This window comes from Bos grunniens, chromosome 11 (genome assembly GCF_055505025.1).
Source record: "Bos grunniens cultivar Pamir isolate PY7600 chromosome 11, Bosgru_T2T1.0, whole genome shotgun sequence".
NCBI classification, from domain to species: domain Eukaryota; kingdom Metazoa; phylum Chordata; class Mammalia; order Artiodactyla; family Bovidae; genus Bos; species Bos grunniens.
Genome location: NC_141175.1, coordinates 87873898 through 87889040, shown reverse-complemented (window position 1 = coordinate 87889040; position 15143 = coordinate 87873898). Strand labels below are relative to the sequence as shown.

The following is a 15143-nucleotide window of genomic DNA, read 5'->3' as shown; positions in this document are numbered from 1 at the left end:
GCAATGGCACCCCACTCCAGTACTCTTGCCTGGAAAATCCCATGGACGGAGGAGCCTGGTTGGCTGCAGTCCACGGGGTCTCAAAGAGTCAGACACAACTGAGCGACTTCACTTTCACTTTTCACTTTCTTGCATTGGAGAAGGAAGTGGCAACCCACTCCAGTATTCTTGCCTGGAGAATCCCAGGGATGGGGGAGCCTGGTGGGCTGCCGTCTATGGGGTCACACAGAGTCGTGCACGACTGAAGTGACTTAGCAGCAGCAGAAGCACCACCAGGGAAGTCCTGTTTTTGTATTTCCATACAGCACTACCCCTTGAAGCTCTTATTACCGTACATAATAATAGGACGTTATTCAGTGTAGGTGGAAAGGTTGTGTATTTCAGAATCTCCCTCCCAAAAAAGAAAAGGTGTAAGACTGGACTCCCTGCCAAGTGGCTTAGTGGGATTATCTCTTATATTGTACAGAGTCTTTGTTTCCCTAGGGAAGGTAGAACTTAAGACATTAATTCAAACAGTGACATTAAAAAAAGAGTGACTGGATCCTGTTCTGATACTAATGCCTGTGATTAGGAAGATTTAGGGGCTGTCTAGAATTGGTAATGTGAGGTCTGATTTTTGTTAGTCTCCCTAAACTCAGGGCAACCTGTCAACCTTCATGCATGATTGCAGAATAATCGGGATTAGATGATGCATTTGCAGGTGGACCTCTGGCTCTGCAAAATCCCAGCTTCCTGTTCAGCTGGATCCACCCAGGCCTGAGGCAAGTGGTGCTGGACCTCTCAGATGGTACTGATTCTTGGCTCTGCTGAGTCTGGGAGGTTTATATGAAGCTCCTTTCCTTCAGTTTAAAGAGACTGGTCCCTCTTGCCTTCTTTTCCTTTAATTTTTTCTCCCAGGCTGTGAACTTACACACACACATACACACATAGACACTTCCACCCACCCAGAGTACAGGTGACTTTTTAAAAAGTCTAAGGAGATTGAAATCAAGACTGATGAGCAAAGCAGGTATTAGATAGCAGAGGGCTCCTGTGTGTTGATTGACCCAAGGCTGCTTTTTAGAGGCAGGTAAACTGGCCCTTCCTGTGCCATCTTCCTTGGGGTGCCCCTTCAGATTATGTTGTGTTTCCTCCCCCACCCCCACCCTCTTCTTTAGCAAGAGATGTTCTACTTTCAGGGCAGTTCAAGATTCAAATTGACCTTGGAATCCAATACGTAGGGAAAGGGAGTAACCTCTGTATTTGGAGAGTTTACTAAAAACTGGCTCCCCTTATCAGAAGTTGACCATCAGGAAGTCAGGATGGAGTCCGTGAGTTAGTGGATGATGGAAATATTCGGGATCCAGGATGGTGTATCTGGTAACACTTTGGTCTCCTAGGCTGAGGGTGATGGGAGAGCCACTCCCTCCAGAGCATAGCAGCTGGCAGAACAGAGATTCTGCCCCTGCTGCCCCTGCTTCAGGGACAGTGCCCGCCCGCCAGAGGCCACAGCTCCCCACTGCTCTGTGTCCTGGGCCATCTGAAGGGAAGCCTGCGCCATCACCAACATCCTGGCCCTTCTGTCCAGTAGGTGCCCTTTGGCAACCAGCAGCAGTGGATTATCTAGACTAATCTCTGCTGCCTCATGTCAGGTAGTTGGAAGGATTCAACTCGAGGATTCCACCAGATTGACTAGCTAGTCTTCCTCTGAGATGTCCGTGGGAGAATGGACAGCAAACTTCCTAGGTCCCTGTTTGTTTTTAATTGAGGTATTTGTTTATTAAGTACATAATTGAAGGATTTATTTTAATTGAAGTATGTTTTTAATTGAAGTGTTTATTTATAAGCTCCTAGTTTCTTCCTTTTTATTTAGTTGTATTAGTTTCAGGTGTGCAGCAAAGTGATTCAGTTATACATACATATATATCTATGTATTTTTTCAGATTCTTTTTCTCATAGGTTATTACAAAATATTGACTATAGTTTGCTGTGCTAAAACGTTAGGTCTTTGCTGGTAATGTATTTTATATGTAGTACTGTGTATATGTTGGGCTTCCCTGGTGGTTCACATGGTAAAGAATCAGTCTGAAATGTGGGAGACCTGGGTTTGATCCCTGGGTTGGGAAGATCCCCTGGAGGAGGCCATGGCAACCCTGGAGAATCCCCATGGACAGAGTAGCCTGGCGTGCTACAGTCCATGGGGTCACAAAGAGTTGGCCCTTCTCCAGGGGATCTTGCTGACCCAGGGATCGAACCTGTGTCTCCTGTAGCTCCTCCATTGCAGGCAGATTCTTTGAGGCTGAGCCACCAGGGTAGTAAGAGCACTGCTGCTGCTGCTGCTGCTACTGCTAAGCCGTTTCAGTCATGCACAGTAAGCGGTAATTACGGTCTGGGGGCGGGGCCAACGCCCGGGAGAGGAGGGCTCTGCCACACTTTGCGCATGCGCAACCCCTGGAGTCCGCGCCTCAGGTAAGGTACTTGTGCAGCCCTCTTGCTAGACTTTTGGCTGTAGCTCTTCGTGCCCGACAGGGTCTCCCCAGAGTGAGGAGGAGGGCTGAGGTTTGTAGGGACCACGGCAGAGTTCTGGTATCATAAAGAGGACATTCCTTGACTGTGTTGGTCTGCACGAGGGGCGGACCCGAGTGTTTCCGGGTCGCTCGGTGACCTTGGTCCGGCGACCGGTCAGTGTTCCTTCCGCTGAGCGTGCATGTGGGCACCTGGCCGGGCCGGAGTGTGCTGGGAGTCCCGGCGGGTCGGGAAGAACCCGGGAACTGGGGAGATGGCAGGAGCCCAGGCACCGGGGATGCGGGGGCTGCGAGGGGCTGAGGATCCCTGGTAGCCAACCTGAGACCACGCTTGGGGGCCTTGTTGGTTGCTTGGCTCTTGACACTGAAAACCTGGAAAAACTGCTTTTGTTCATTGAACTCAGGGTCGGAGCTGGGAAGCCTGTTGTTTAGAGTGGAAGGAAAGACGTTGCTGTTTGAAATGTTGCCTGGAGATGCTGAGCAGTGTCCATAGCCGGCTATGGTGCACAGCTGAGGTTTTTTGGAGGCAATATGCGTATTTGTCTTAAGCTTGTGCATCCTGAGTCAGCGTCTCAGCCCAGTGTGATGTTACCCTCATGACACACAGCCCTGCTTTTTTCCCAGCCCACCTGAGGATTGCTTTATTATTTATTTATTTTTGGCTTTGCCCTGCTTGCCAGATCTCAGTCACAGGGATTAAACCCCTGCCACAACAGTGAAAGTTCGGAATCCTAACCACTAGACCACCAGGGAACTCTAAGGACTGATTTATTTTAAATGTCACCTGAATTCCACCATTATCCAAAAATCTTGTCTAATCTTATTCCATCTCCACCAGTTAGTAACCTGTTGTGGAATGGTATGCCTTTGGTGTTCATTAAATTGGTTTTATCAGTTGTTATAAACACCTTTTCTGAAGCTGAGGGACTTGGAATGTGAAATGTACATATATCTGTTTTTAAGAAAGGTAAATGTTTTTTACAGTGTTATTTGAACTTTACTTTTTTCCTAGTCTTTTAAAAATTTGCTTTATTTATGGACTTTACTTTTTTGAACCTTTTTCCTTGCTTTCCTAACAAAACAGAATTCTACTTGAATTCCTTACTCTCTGGATCTGCCTGTAAGGCTGGCTTTATGGTGTGTTTGTTTGTTTTTTCAGCACTTGAACATTAAAAAATAACCCCAAGATAGCTCTTGTACTGGTTATGGCTTATTTCCTGGCAGTAAATGTGCTTAGTCATGTCCAACTCTTCGGGATTGCATGGACTGCAGGGTACCCCCCAGCCCCAGGCTCCTGTCCATGGGGATTCTCCAGGCAAGAATACTGGAGTGGGTTGCCATGCTCTCCTCCAGGGGATCTTCCCAACCCAGGGATCAAACCCAGATCTCCCACATTGGAGGCAGATTCTTTACAGTCTGAGCCACCAGGGAAGCCCAAGAATACTGGAGTGGGTAGTCTAGCCCATCTCCAGTTGATCTTCCCAACCCAGGAATCAAACTGGGATCTCCCACATGGCAGGTGGATTTTTTACCAGCTGAGCTACCCAGGGAAACCTATAATGTACAGCCTATAATGTAATGTCTAGCAGTACACAAAGGAAAACAAATCTTCCTTCCTACTCCCTCACTGCCTCTTAGTTATGTGTAAGTTTTAAACTTTTCTGCTTCATTTCACTTAGGCATGAATAATAAAGTTTTAATCTTTCAGGCCTCAGGGTGATCACATTATCAAAATGAGAGAAGGGATCTTGGGGGTGGGGTGGGAGGGACACCTGGTAAGGATATTAGTAGGATAATCCTACCAAAGTATTTAATTACCCCCACCCTCAGACTGTTGAAAAGAAGCTAAAATTGAGTGGAATGAGAGGAGAGCTGGGTAGAGTATTACAGGCTGTGCCATTTCACACAGAGAATGGAACAGTATGACAAATCATACACAGGACAATGCTGAGATCCTGAGTTTAAAAACCACTGGTTCTCCTGGCCTTCTTGACTTTGAGGCAGAGTAAAAACTTTGGTCTATATTTCATTTATTCAGTTAGAGTCAGATATGCTAGTTTGTTATATAGATCTTTCCTTGTTAGCTTTTACCTTCATGAAAGAGAATACAGACTCAAGCACTTTCTTCTGATGGGCTTTTATAATACAGGGAGAGAATCAAGAGTTGAAGTCTAGTCTTGCCACTTAGTGGGTGATCATGGTCAGTGTTTCCCCTCACGTGGTCCAGGAGCCTCTTGTATAAAAGTCACTTGGAGTTGTCTGTAAAAGGGCAGATTACGGGGTGCCAACTCTGGACTTGCTGAATCAGATTTGGGGATTGGGGAATTGCCCGTTGAGGCCCAAGAATATGCTTTTTTTTTTTTTGGCTTCGCCTTGTGGCACGTGGTATCTTAGTTCCCCAACCAATTATTCAACCTGCTTCCTTCCCCTGCACTGGAAGCATGGCGTCTTAACCACTGGACTGCCAGGGAAGTCAACAAAGAATGTGCATTTTTAACAAGGCTTTTGGGTGATGTGATTAGTTTGAAAAAACTTAGAATAGCAACTCCTTAGGAGCAAGAACCAGTTTATTGCTCATCTTTATAGAAAATGCTATGAACTATGGCACATACTTCAATATATTACATAAATGAAAACTTCCAGCTATAAAACACGTATTGATCTAACCACTTACAGAATAATCTTGCTTTTGTAGGCTACTTCATGAAGAACTCCACATATCATACTCATTAGAACATATCTTAATTCCTAGTTTAGCTGAAACTAGGAATTTCTAGTTTCAGCTCCCTATCTCCCACCATTCTATATTCTTAGGCAGTTTAAAAATCTTAGTTCCATAAGTTGTTAGTTTTCACAATACCTTCAATTTTGTCTCCTCTCTGCTTTCTCTAATCATGTCTCTGGTTCATTGTGCACCTTAGGCATGGAGATTGAAAACTAGGAAAGTGAGACATGTCTAATACAATTTGCATACACTAACTTTGGGGTTTTATTCCTTCCTATGTAATCACTCAAACTATTGAAATGTATTGAAGTTCAATGTTATTAAGTTTGAATATGTTTATTCAGGTTTACATTTATTTGTTAAACTTAGGATGTCCCGTTCTATGGATCCACTGGCAAAGAAGATCTTTAAAGGAGTGTTAGTAGCTGAACTTATGGGCATTTTTGGAGCATATTTTTTGTTTAATAAGATGAACACAAGCCAAGGTAATCATAATTCAGAAATTAGTGTTTTTTAGGGGGATGTACAGTTCACTAACACATTTTAGGTTAAATGGCTTTTTTGGAGAAACTGCTTCTTCAGTCAATGTATTAGGCATTTTATGGGCACAAGGGGAGGAAGCTAGGTGTTAATTATTTGTATTATAGAATAAATGACTTACTTCTCCCCAACCACCAAAAGTTAAATGTCTATAGACTAAGGAAAATGTTTCATACTTCCATGGATTTTCCTAATGGGAAGCATAGAGTAGGTGTCCTTGGTCTGGCTTAGTTTGGGAGTATAGATGGAAAAAATCCGGCCTGTCCCTTACATCTCATTGTTTGACAAACTGAGAAAACAAGCAGCATAGCTGAATTGTCAAGTAACCAGTTGCTCCGGTTAGAGTTCTTCCTCTTCTTCAGCATTAGGCACTAACAGCCTTCCTCATGCCATCAGCAAGTGCTACTTTCCCTTTCTCTAAAGCAGGGAGTAGTCGTCCTGGGGTGGTGGCCATCTTTGAAACTTGTCATTTATCTTAAAGGATGTAAGGGTATAAAAGAAAACATACAAATGGTATTTAAAAGCAAACTAAGGTTTAAGGTCAACTTCAAAAATTGGGTGTAGTACAGTCTTATTTCTAATTCAGAGCAAGGTAAAATGGCATCCATAAAACAGTTCATAAAATTACACAAGGGAATTTCACATTAACACTGTAAATCTGCTTTTAAAATACCATTTTGAAATAAATTAAATCATATATATAGGTCAAATCTTAAAAACTCCAAAATAGCTATGAAGACTACCTGTAAGTGTAGTTTTGACCCTATTTTAAAAAGATAGCTTCTCTAATTTATAGGATTCCTGTCTTATAGACCCTAAGGCTAGCACTAAATTATGGCTCCACGTGTTAATACAGTGAATTTCTAATCATGCCTAATTTTAAAACTTTTTTTTTCATTAGATTTCAGGCATACAATGAGCAAAAAATTCCCCTTCATCTTAGAAGGTATGTTTTTCCTTAAGTAAAATTTGTGTGTACAAAGCAAGTTCTTCAGGTAAACTTTATAAATTAGTTATGACCAATTAAGGGTTGAATCACTTTTTAATTTTTTGATGTCCGTTTCCAAAAATACTGTTCATCTCTACTTTCACTCCTTTTGAAGAACACAGTGGAGAAAATTCTCATCGCAGTTACCCAATGAGTTAATCCCAGTGATGGGCTGGATTCTTAATTCTTCCAGTGGGTTAAGAATGTAGACTTTGGAATGAGACTTATCTGAGGGTGATGGGAATCAAATCACTGCTTGAAACTCAAAACTCATGTCTGGTTTGCTACTTTCTTGGAGCTTTTTCTTTCTCCATCAAGTAGAGATAATGCTCATCTCATGAATTGTTATAAGGATTAAAAAAGATAACATTATGTAATTACTTCAAACAGTATCTGGTATAAAGTAATGCTTAGTTAACAGTGTTCCTTACAAGGATTAGTAGAGATTAGAGATGCTAGAGCTTACACACAACATATGTATCCTGTCGTCTTTTTCATTTTAGTGTGCAGAAATAAAGGGGAACAGCTGGATTTTTTTTCTCAGTATAGTTTAATTTTAACACTTTTACATGATTTTATAAATGACAGATATTTTTATTTATAGTGTATTACAAATCCATTGAACAGTCTGGAATGTATGGAATCAGAGAGCAAGATCAAGAAAAATGGCTGAGCAATAAAAATTAGGAGTAAGTGGAATTTTACTTTGTAATTTATTTAGAAAACACTGATTTTCTTTGCTTTTTCATTTTTTGAGTGGTTCTTGGCCTCTTTCTGAAATTTTTCTTCCTCTTGATGATGCTTTTCACATCTCTGTTGTGTAACCAGTCATCACGTTCAGCCTCCCATCTAAGCTGTTTGAGACCTTTGCAGGGGAGAAGAAAGATGAGTGCACGGTAGATTCTTGGGGCTCCAGAGAACACCCTGAGTGACAGGAGCTTCCAGTCTGCCATGGCTTATAGTCACTTCCCATCTGCTGCACAAACCCCTGCTTGTTTGCTGCTTTCCTTCTGTATTTATCATCAAAGATTTACTTACAAATAAACAACTAGGACAGGAAAGGAACAAATGCTCTAAAGATTTTCTTTTCCCTGAACACTCACTGCTGAAAGAAGAGCAGCCAGTTAACTATCAATATCAGAAATAATTAAAAGATGTATAAAATATTTATAAGGTTACTTAGCAAATTTATACTATATAAAAATAGCCTGCCTCCATTAAAAAAAAAAAAAAAAGTAGTTTTTGTAGGCTGTAGTCTTTTTTGCTGTAGTGTACTTTTTAATCCCATATGCTCTGCAGACAGAAGTGAAAAAGTCATTCCTTCCAGGTTGTAAGGAATCATTTTTCCCTTCTTACTATCAAAAGGTCCTCCAAAAATATTTAGATCTTCAGAAATTATAACTTAAGACTATTTTAAAACCTCAATAAAAATTCAAGTTACTTACTTGCATTATCTTTGTTAGCCATGGCATTCATGCCAATGTTATCAAACTTGGATCCCATATTTTCGTCCAATAGGTGGCCAAACTTAAAAAGAAGAGTGGGGGGGGCGGTGCGGAGAATACATTTATTAGAAAACTTAAAAAACAACGTACAACAGTAAGTGCTTAAAACAATGTGTTAGCCTTACCTCTTCAGCAGATACAAATAAATTGGAGTCATCAAAGTCTCTTTTCTTTTTTTTTCTCGGTCCTAAAAAAAGTATAAGCCTACATTATTAAGTTGTAAATCCAATAATTTTGTAGAAGTAAGATCTTCAATGTAGTTTTGTTAATATATATTTATTTGGCTTAAAACACACAGTTATAATTATCTTCTATGAGCATCATTAGGCAGCTGGCATTTAAAGAGAAAAAAATAACTTGAGTTAGTATACAGTTTTTTTAAGTTAATATCCTAATAGAACTGTTCAGGTGACAATAGTGTCTTCTTGTCTTTCAGATCTGACCATTAATCAAAGTTTGATTTCAAAGTATTTCAAAGTATCAGGCAAGATTAAAATTCTGAAATTGACGAGGATGTATTTTAAATATTTAAGGTTAACTGTAAATTTTAACTAAGTAAGAGGTTTTGTTCCTTGGAGTGACTGTGAAGAAGTGATGGAGGGTTTCTTTATTGTGTTATAACTAGAGTTTTGTTTACTACTTGAAATAAAGTGGTTCTTTAAAAAAACCTCCCCTGTAATTCTAAATATGTAAACCTTTCAAAACAGAAGAAATAATAAAACATTTTTAATATATGTTACATTTTTTCATTTCCATTACAGTTTATTACAAGCCATTGAATATATAGTATTCTGTGCTGTACAGCAGGACCTTGTTTCTTATTTATCCCCCACTTCTTTCCTCCTTGGTAACCACAAGTTGTTTTCTGTGTCTGTGAGTCTGTTTTTTAAATAAGTTCACTAATATTTATTACATTTTAACTCACATTTAAAAGCATTATCTAAAACTATAATAATTCAAAGTATTGCTTTTACCCATTTTCACTTTACCTGAAACAATATTCAAACTCTATTATCAATGTTTCTGGTACTAACAGCCACTTAATTATCCCTGGTGCCCATTTGCAGTCCCATGCTCCCTTCCATGGAAGGCTTCCCTTTTTCTGGCTATTTCATGTAAATGGGATCATGTGATATGTGGTTTTCAGCGACTGGCCTCTTTTACTTAGCATAACTTTTTTTTACCTGGCTGTGCTGCGTGGCTTGTGGTAGCTTCCCAACCAGGGATTGAATCCAGGCCCCTGGTAGTGAAAGCCTGGAGTCCTAACTACTGGACTGCCAGGGAATTCCCAGCAAAACATTTTTGAGGCTCATTCACCTTATAGCATGTATCAATATTTCATTCCATTTTATTGCTGAACAATATTATATGGGCTTCATCTATTTTTTGCTTGTACATTCAACAGACATTTGGTTGTTCCTACTTTTTGGCTATTATGAATATTGCTGCTATGAACAGTCATGTACATGTCTCTGTATGGATATACCAGAGCCATTTTTGATAGATGTTTCTAGAGCATTTCATCTTCCAAAGTGAAATGTGTATTATTTCAGAATTGTGCATAATGCTATTTTTCTCCTAAGCTAAAATTTCCACTTGTATAGTATTAGGAAAGGTCTTGGTTTTCATTCATCCTACAGGCATATATCTAAAGCTTCAATTAGCAAGTACTTCTGCTGAACTGCTTCCTTCAAGTTTATTCTTTTTTTAAAAGATTTATTCTTAGACTAGCCAACATTAGCAAATGCAGGGTGAATTCCCCCACCCTCATCAATTCATCTGTTTGCTGCTTCTTTCCTTTTTAAATCCCTTCGTTTCTTTTTAAAAAAATCAATTCTGTCACATCCTTTAATCTGTATCCAAAACTATTATCCACTGAGATTTGATGTCTTTTCAGGCTAATATCTTCTGAAATGGCACTTTATTAAAAATAAGGTCAATGAGAGAGCATCTTTTAATACAACAGGCTCAGTAGGATTTAAAGCAACATATCTTTTCTGAGGGATTTTGAGGAAAACTGCCTTATGGGCAAATGCTACTATTAAAAGTGTGACCTTCTATCATTCAATGAAAGACAAATTCTGAATGGTAACACATTATGATGTAAACATGCATCAGGTAAATCTAAGAGAACTGTGATGTTAGCAGTATTTAAACTTTGTAGGCATCAACGTCTCTAAGGGACTATTACCCACCCAGAGTTACTGTTGATATTTACTGTCAAAAAGTTTTGTATTATTTAATTTTAACAAAATATTGTCAAGCGTTTTAAACTTCGCAGGTCTATTTTTATTCATTAGCATTTACAGCTGACCCTTGAACAATGTGTAGGTTAGGGGCATCAACCTCTGTGCAGCCAAAAACAGGAATATACCTTAACCTCAGCCTTCCACATCCTCAGATTCAACCACTGAGGACCATGTAGCACTGCGGTACGTGTTTATTGGTCCTGTACCAACGGACCCATTCAGTTTAAACTCATGTTATTTAAGGGTCAAATGTACCATAGTACTAGTAAGCAGAAATAAAGAGGCATTATAATCGAAGTTTTTGTTTTGTTTTTTTAAAGGTAGGTGTGTGTGTGAATTTATCCACAAATTAAGGAATATTTGTATTTATTATAGTGCTTTCTACAATTTTATCAAAAACTATTATCACCTGATAAATATATAGTGCTTTTTTCCTTTTATTAGTACCGTAGAAGTATTACACTAAAAGGCATAATCTGTTAGGATATACTTTAAAAAATATGAGAGAACAAATTAGCAGAAATGAAAACTCTCATTTTACATATTTTTGAGATCAGAATCATTTTGTCATGGCAGCTCTCATTAAAAAAAGAAAATGATGTTAATAAAGAGCATGGGTTTTTAAATAGATGGATCAGATGGGAAGGTAAGAGTTGATAAAAGGAAAAATGCAACAGGTGTCTATGAAAATCCTGGGCTTACATTATTATTGAAGGTTTAAACATTCATGAAAAGATGATCCAGAGGTATTTAAATGAGAGGAGTGAATTCAGGAAAGAAAATAATTGGAGGATGTGAAAAACAACAATATTTATGTATTAAAAATTCATAAAACTTATTACCCAATAGAACAGTTAATTTCCCAAAATGATAATGAACAACAGCTTTCACATGCAGTGCTTAGGTGCAGAAGAGACTAAATACATTTTCTTACCTTGAAATGACCCAGCAAAGTCACAATCATTTGCACTTTTTCTCTTGTTTTTCTTATTATTGACTTTGAGTCTGACCTCATCATCAAGTTCTGTTACCAAAAACAAAAACATAAAAACTCTGTTGTTATTAAGCAATTTTAAAAAACTGCTGCAGAACTACTATGATGAATATAGATTAACATTATTGCAAATTATCAATCCAGTATTTTTAAAAGGCAGTATAACACGACAGGTCAAGAGGAAAAGCATAGACAGCCTCAATATTGATTAAACAGAAGTCCAAAACAACTCAGCTGGTTAAAAACCCAAAACTTCAGTGTCAAGTGAGATGGGAAGATCTTAAATTTCTGGCTGATTTGAGTATAAATCTGAATACAAGATAATATTAAAAAACCTTTAAGAGAAAAACTAGCCTCTGCTAAGGCAGAAAGTTTGTTTAAAGGTTTACCTGGAATGCCCTCATTCTCATCATCTAACACATCCATGAATGTTCCTCCATCTTCCTCAATTTCAGCGAATTCTTCATTCATACTTCCTAAGGAAACTTCATCATCATCCAAATTATCAAGGTCGTCATCTTCTGAATCTTCATCTTCTGAGTCATCCTTAGCTCCTTTTGCTTTCTTCTTCATGTTGCTGAAGAAAAATAACAATTAGTAAAGTAAATGAGGACTCTGTTTTCTAAAGTATGTGTTGGTGACCAGCAGGGTATTAGGCTATTAACAGAATTCAAAGGAAAATTACAGACAGCTCAGAGCCTTTATTTAACATACTAACAAGCATTATAAAAGTCCAAAAATGAAAGTACTATATTTATTTCCCAAAATTCAATACCTTTCTCCTATATAACACATAGTCCTGTGCTCCACTGTTCTGAAAGACAGTAATTTGAGAAATGCTGGGAAAAAAGTTAAAAAAAAAATTTAAGGAAAGCATATTACCTAGCGAAATCAAGGTCATCCTTTCCAGAGGTGAAACAATTATCATCTTCAAATGTGTCTGCCAGAGAGCAATATACAAATTGTGAGATATAGCAAGAAATAACAAATGACACGTCTTATACTAAAATCAACACATATGACTGTTGTTTGTGATAAGTAAACACCAAAATGATATACATCTGACACTGCTGCTTTTTTATTAATCTACACAAATCCATGTACTATGCTGGCCTTAATTAAATCCCTAAACTAAATGGGTTCTGGTTAATTTTAGCTTCTTTCTACAGTTCTTTTATTCAATGAGGGAAAATGTCAAATAAAAGAGTATTTAGCAATTGCAGTCCTTTTTACTCCATTAGAACTGTTTAAGTGCTTATTTTTAGTAGGTGTGATATAATATGCAACAAGTGAGCTCAATGTAAACTTTTCTAATTTCCCAATTTTTGCTTCAGTCCAAATTTCAATAAAAATTTTCAAGCTCTGTGGATTATAAAGGTAAACAAATTACCAATCATCTTTTCAAATTCCTCATCGTCCACATCTTCTATACTTTCTTCATCTTCGTTCCGTTTTTGTTTCACTTTAACATTGGTAACTTTTTTATAATACCTAAAATAAAATGCATGTTATACATTGACATTTGATGATTTTATCAAAGGGCCTGTTGTTCTATGATCATCAAAAGACTTACGGTCAATGCCACAAACAAGTGTAAAAGCTGTCAACTCAGTGGCATATAAATGACTAAAATTTGTATTATAGAAAAAAGTTTTAAATTCAAAACAGTTGGAAACGTTTGAAATGTGAAGGATATAAATTTCAATGATCTAGGCTTGGTTCTTCATAAAAACACCATAAGTCATCTTAATTAAATGGCACAGTAAAAGGTTATTTTAGTATCAACACTAAATGGTACAAGTATTCTAATGTTAGAAACTGGCTCTAAATGACTTCTAATCTCAATATTTTATCAGTTCAACCCATTCTATCAAGGACAATGAAACTTAGCATTCTGCTGATGGGATCATACCCTCAAAATTCTTTACACAAAATGTATTTACAAAGCAAATCAAATCAAACCAAATTAACCAATCACCCAGATGAGATAACAGTTCCTTCACTAGGCAAAGAATCAGTAGTAATAACTCTTAATAGTAGGTTTAGGACTTATCTCCATAGTGCAAAAGTGTCTGACTCTTTGCGAGCCTATGGACTGTAGCCCTCCAGGCTCCTCTGTCCATGGGATTCTCTAGGCAAGAATACTGGAGTGGGTTGCCATGCCCTCCTCCAGGGGATCTTCCCAACCCAGGGATAGAAGCTGTGTCTCTTACATCTCTGGCATCGGCAGGTGGTTCTCTACCACTAGCACCACCTGGGAAGCCCTATCTCCACAGTAGTGCAATGAATTTTACTAATTTTCCTTAGAGCCATGTTTTAGACAAATAACTTATGAGTTATTTATCATTATATTAGATTGATACAGATTTAAGACTTTAAGAAAACTAATATACTAAAACTGAAGATTAAATTTCACAAGATTCTTAAAATGTGTGCTAAATTGTTAAAAAACAAAACCCTCAAATTTACTTGTTTTCGTTTCATTTAGATATCTTAACATTTAGCAAACTGAACATTTCTAAATTCCTCCAACAAAAATGGAGTGACATATCCTTCAATTTGTCCATAACAGGCCTATGTTAACAAAGCATTTATGGAATCTAAAAATTTTAAATTTAACAGCTCTTCAAATGAACCAGTGAACCAGTATATTACGTATATTACCTGTAGAAAAACACTTCATCTACTGGTATCTGGCTTTCTTCTTTTGCAAGGAACTCCTTACTGTTAACTAGGAAAACAAGTTAAAAATTTTAAGGAATTCTTTTTATGTTCTTCAAGCTTTTAAGACTAAGTACACAATACCTATAAATCTAAAGTCTCAAAATGTAAGGAAGTTGGAAAGAAGTCGTCTTATAATGTGAAGGACAGTCTGGAAAAGTCTGTGTGGAGGAAACCCAACATCTGAAATTTTATCAGCTACAATCATTTGTAGCCAACAGTGATCACAGTGAAAGAGCAGGGTTCTCTTGTCCTCCAACTGCACCCAGGATCCAAACTTTAAGAGAAAAAAAATTAATAATCACTTTTACTGTTTCCTTATCAGCATAAAAATATTCAGAATCATCTTGATTAAAAAGGGTATTTGGCTTCTCTAATTCCAACCCTAACTTTGGTTAAGTCTTTTTATGTCTCTGGACCTCTGTGAGATGTCAATTAAAATTAAATGATTTATAAGTTGTAACTGAACAAAGCTAGTGGAGGTGATGGAATTCCAGTTGAGCTATTTCAAATCCTGAAAGATGCTGCTGTGAAAGTGCTGCACTCAATATGCCAGCAAATTTGGAAAATTCAGTGGCCACAGGACTGGAAAAGGTCAGTTTTCATTCCAATCCCAAAGAAAGGCAATGCCAAAGAATGCTCAAACTACCACACAATTGCACTCATCTCACACACTAGTCAAGTAATGCTCAAAATTCTCCAAGCCAGGCTTCAGCAATATGTGAACCGTGAACTTCCTGATGTTCAAGCTGGTTTTAGAAAAGGAAGAGGAACCAGAGATCAAATTGCCAACATCCTCTGGATCATGGAAAAAGCAAGAGAGTTCCAGAAAACCATCTATTTCTGCTTTATTGACTATGCCAAAGCCTTTGACTGTGTGGATCACAATAAACTGTGGAAACTTCTTCAAGAGATGG

At 38.0% G+C, this 15143-nt stretch overlaps 2 protein-coding genes across 7 annotated transcripts in view; one reads left to right on the top strand and one right to left on the bottom strand.

Annotated features, from left to right (window-relative positions):
- Nucleotides 1-1743: 1743 nt before the first annotated feature.
- On the top strand, nucleotides 1744-8996 carry CEBPZOS (CEBPZ opposite strand). 4 transcript variants are annotated; one of them, XM_086327452.1, is made up of 5 exons: nucleotides 1744-2448; nucleotides 5599-5714; nucleotides 6671-6715; nucleotides 7362-7446; nucleotides 8699-8996. In XM_086327452.1, the coding sequence occupies exons 1-4, from the start codon at nucleotides 2177-2179 to the stop codon at nucleotides 7442-7444; spliced, it is 516 nt and encodes a 171-aa protein (XP_086183578.1). In that variant the 5' UTR covers nucleotides 1744-2176; the 3' UTR covers nucleotides 7445-7446; nucleotides 8699-8996. The 4 variants fall into 4 exon arrangements, with proteins under 4 accessions (XP_086183578.1, XP_086183579.1, XP_086183582.1 ...); XM_086327456.1 differs by having other exon boundaries at nucleotides 2442-2660; XM_086327454.1 differs by lacking the exon at nucleotides 1744-2448 and adding an exon at nucleotides 2664-3471.
- CEBPZ (CCAAT enhancer binding protein zeta) overlaps nucleotides 7289-15143 on the bottom strand; it is a 24869-nt gene continuing 17014 nt past the window's right edge. For all 3 annotated transcript variants that reach the window (XR_015137226.1, XM_086327433.1, XM_086327434.1), the window contains 8 exons: nucleotides 14170-14236; nucleotides 12896-12996; nucleotides 12388-12445; nucleotides 11895-12082; nucleotides 11446-11535; nucleotides 8388-8449; nucleotides 8203-8284; nucleotides 7289-7622 (listed from right to left, as the gene is read on the bottom strand). Coding sequence is in view for 2 of the 3 variants with exons in the window: in XM_086327433.1 (XP_086183559.1) it covers nucleotides 7471-7622; nucleotides 8203-8284; nucleotides 8388-8449; nucleotides 11446-11535; nucleotides 11895-12082; nucleotides 12388-12445; nucleotides 12896-12996; nucleotides 14170-14236 (800 nt within the window). In the remaining variant the exon portion in view is untranslated. The remainder of the gene's footprint in view (nucleotides 7623-8202; nucleotides 8285-8387; nucleotides 8450-11445; nucleotides 11536-11894; nucleotides 12083-12387; nucleotides 12446-12895; nucleotides 12997-14169; nucleotides 14237-15143) is intronic.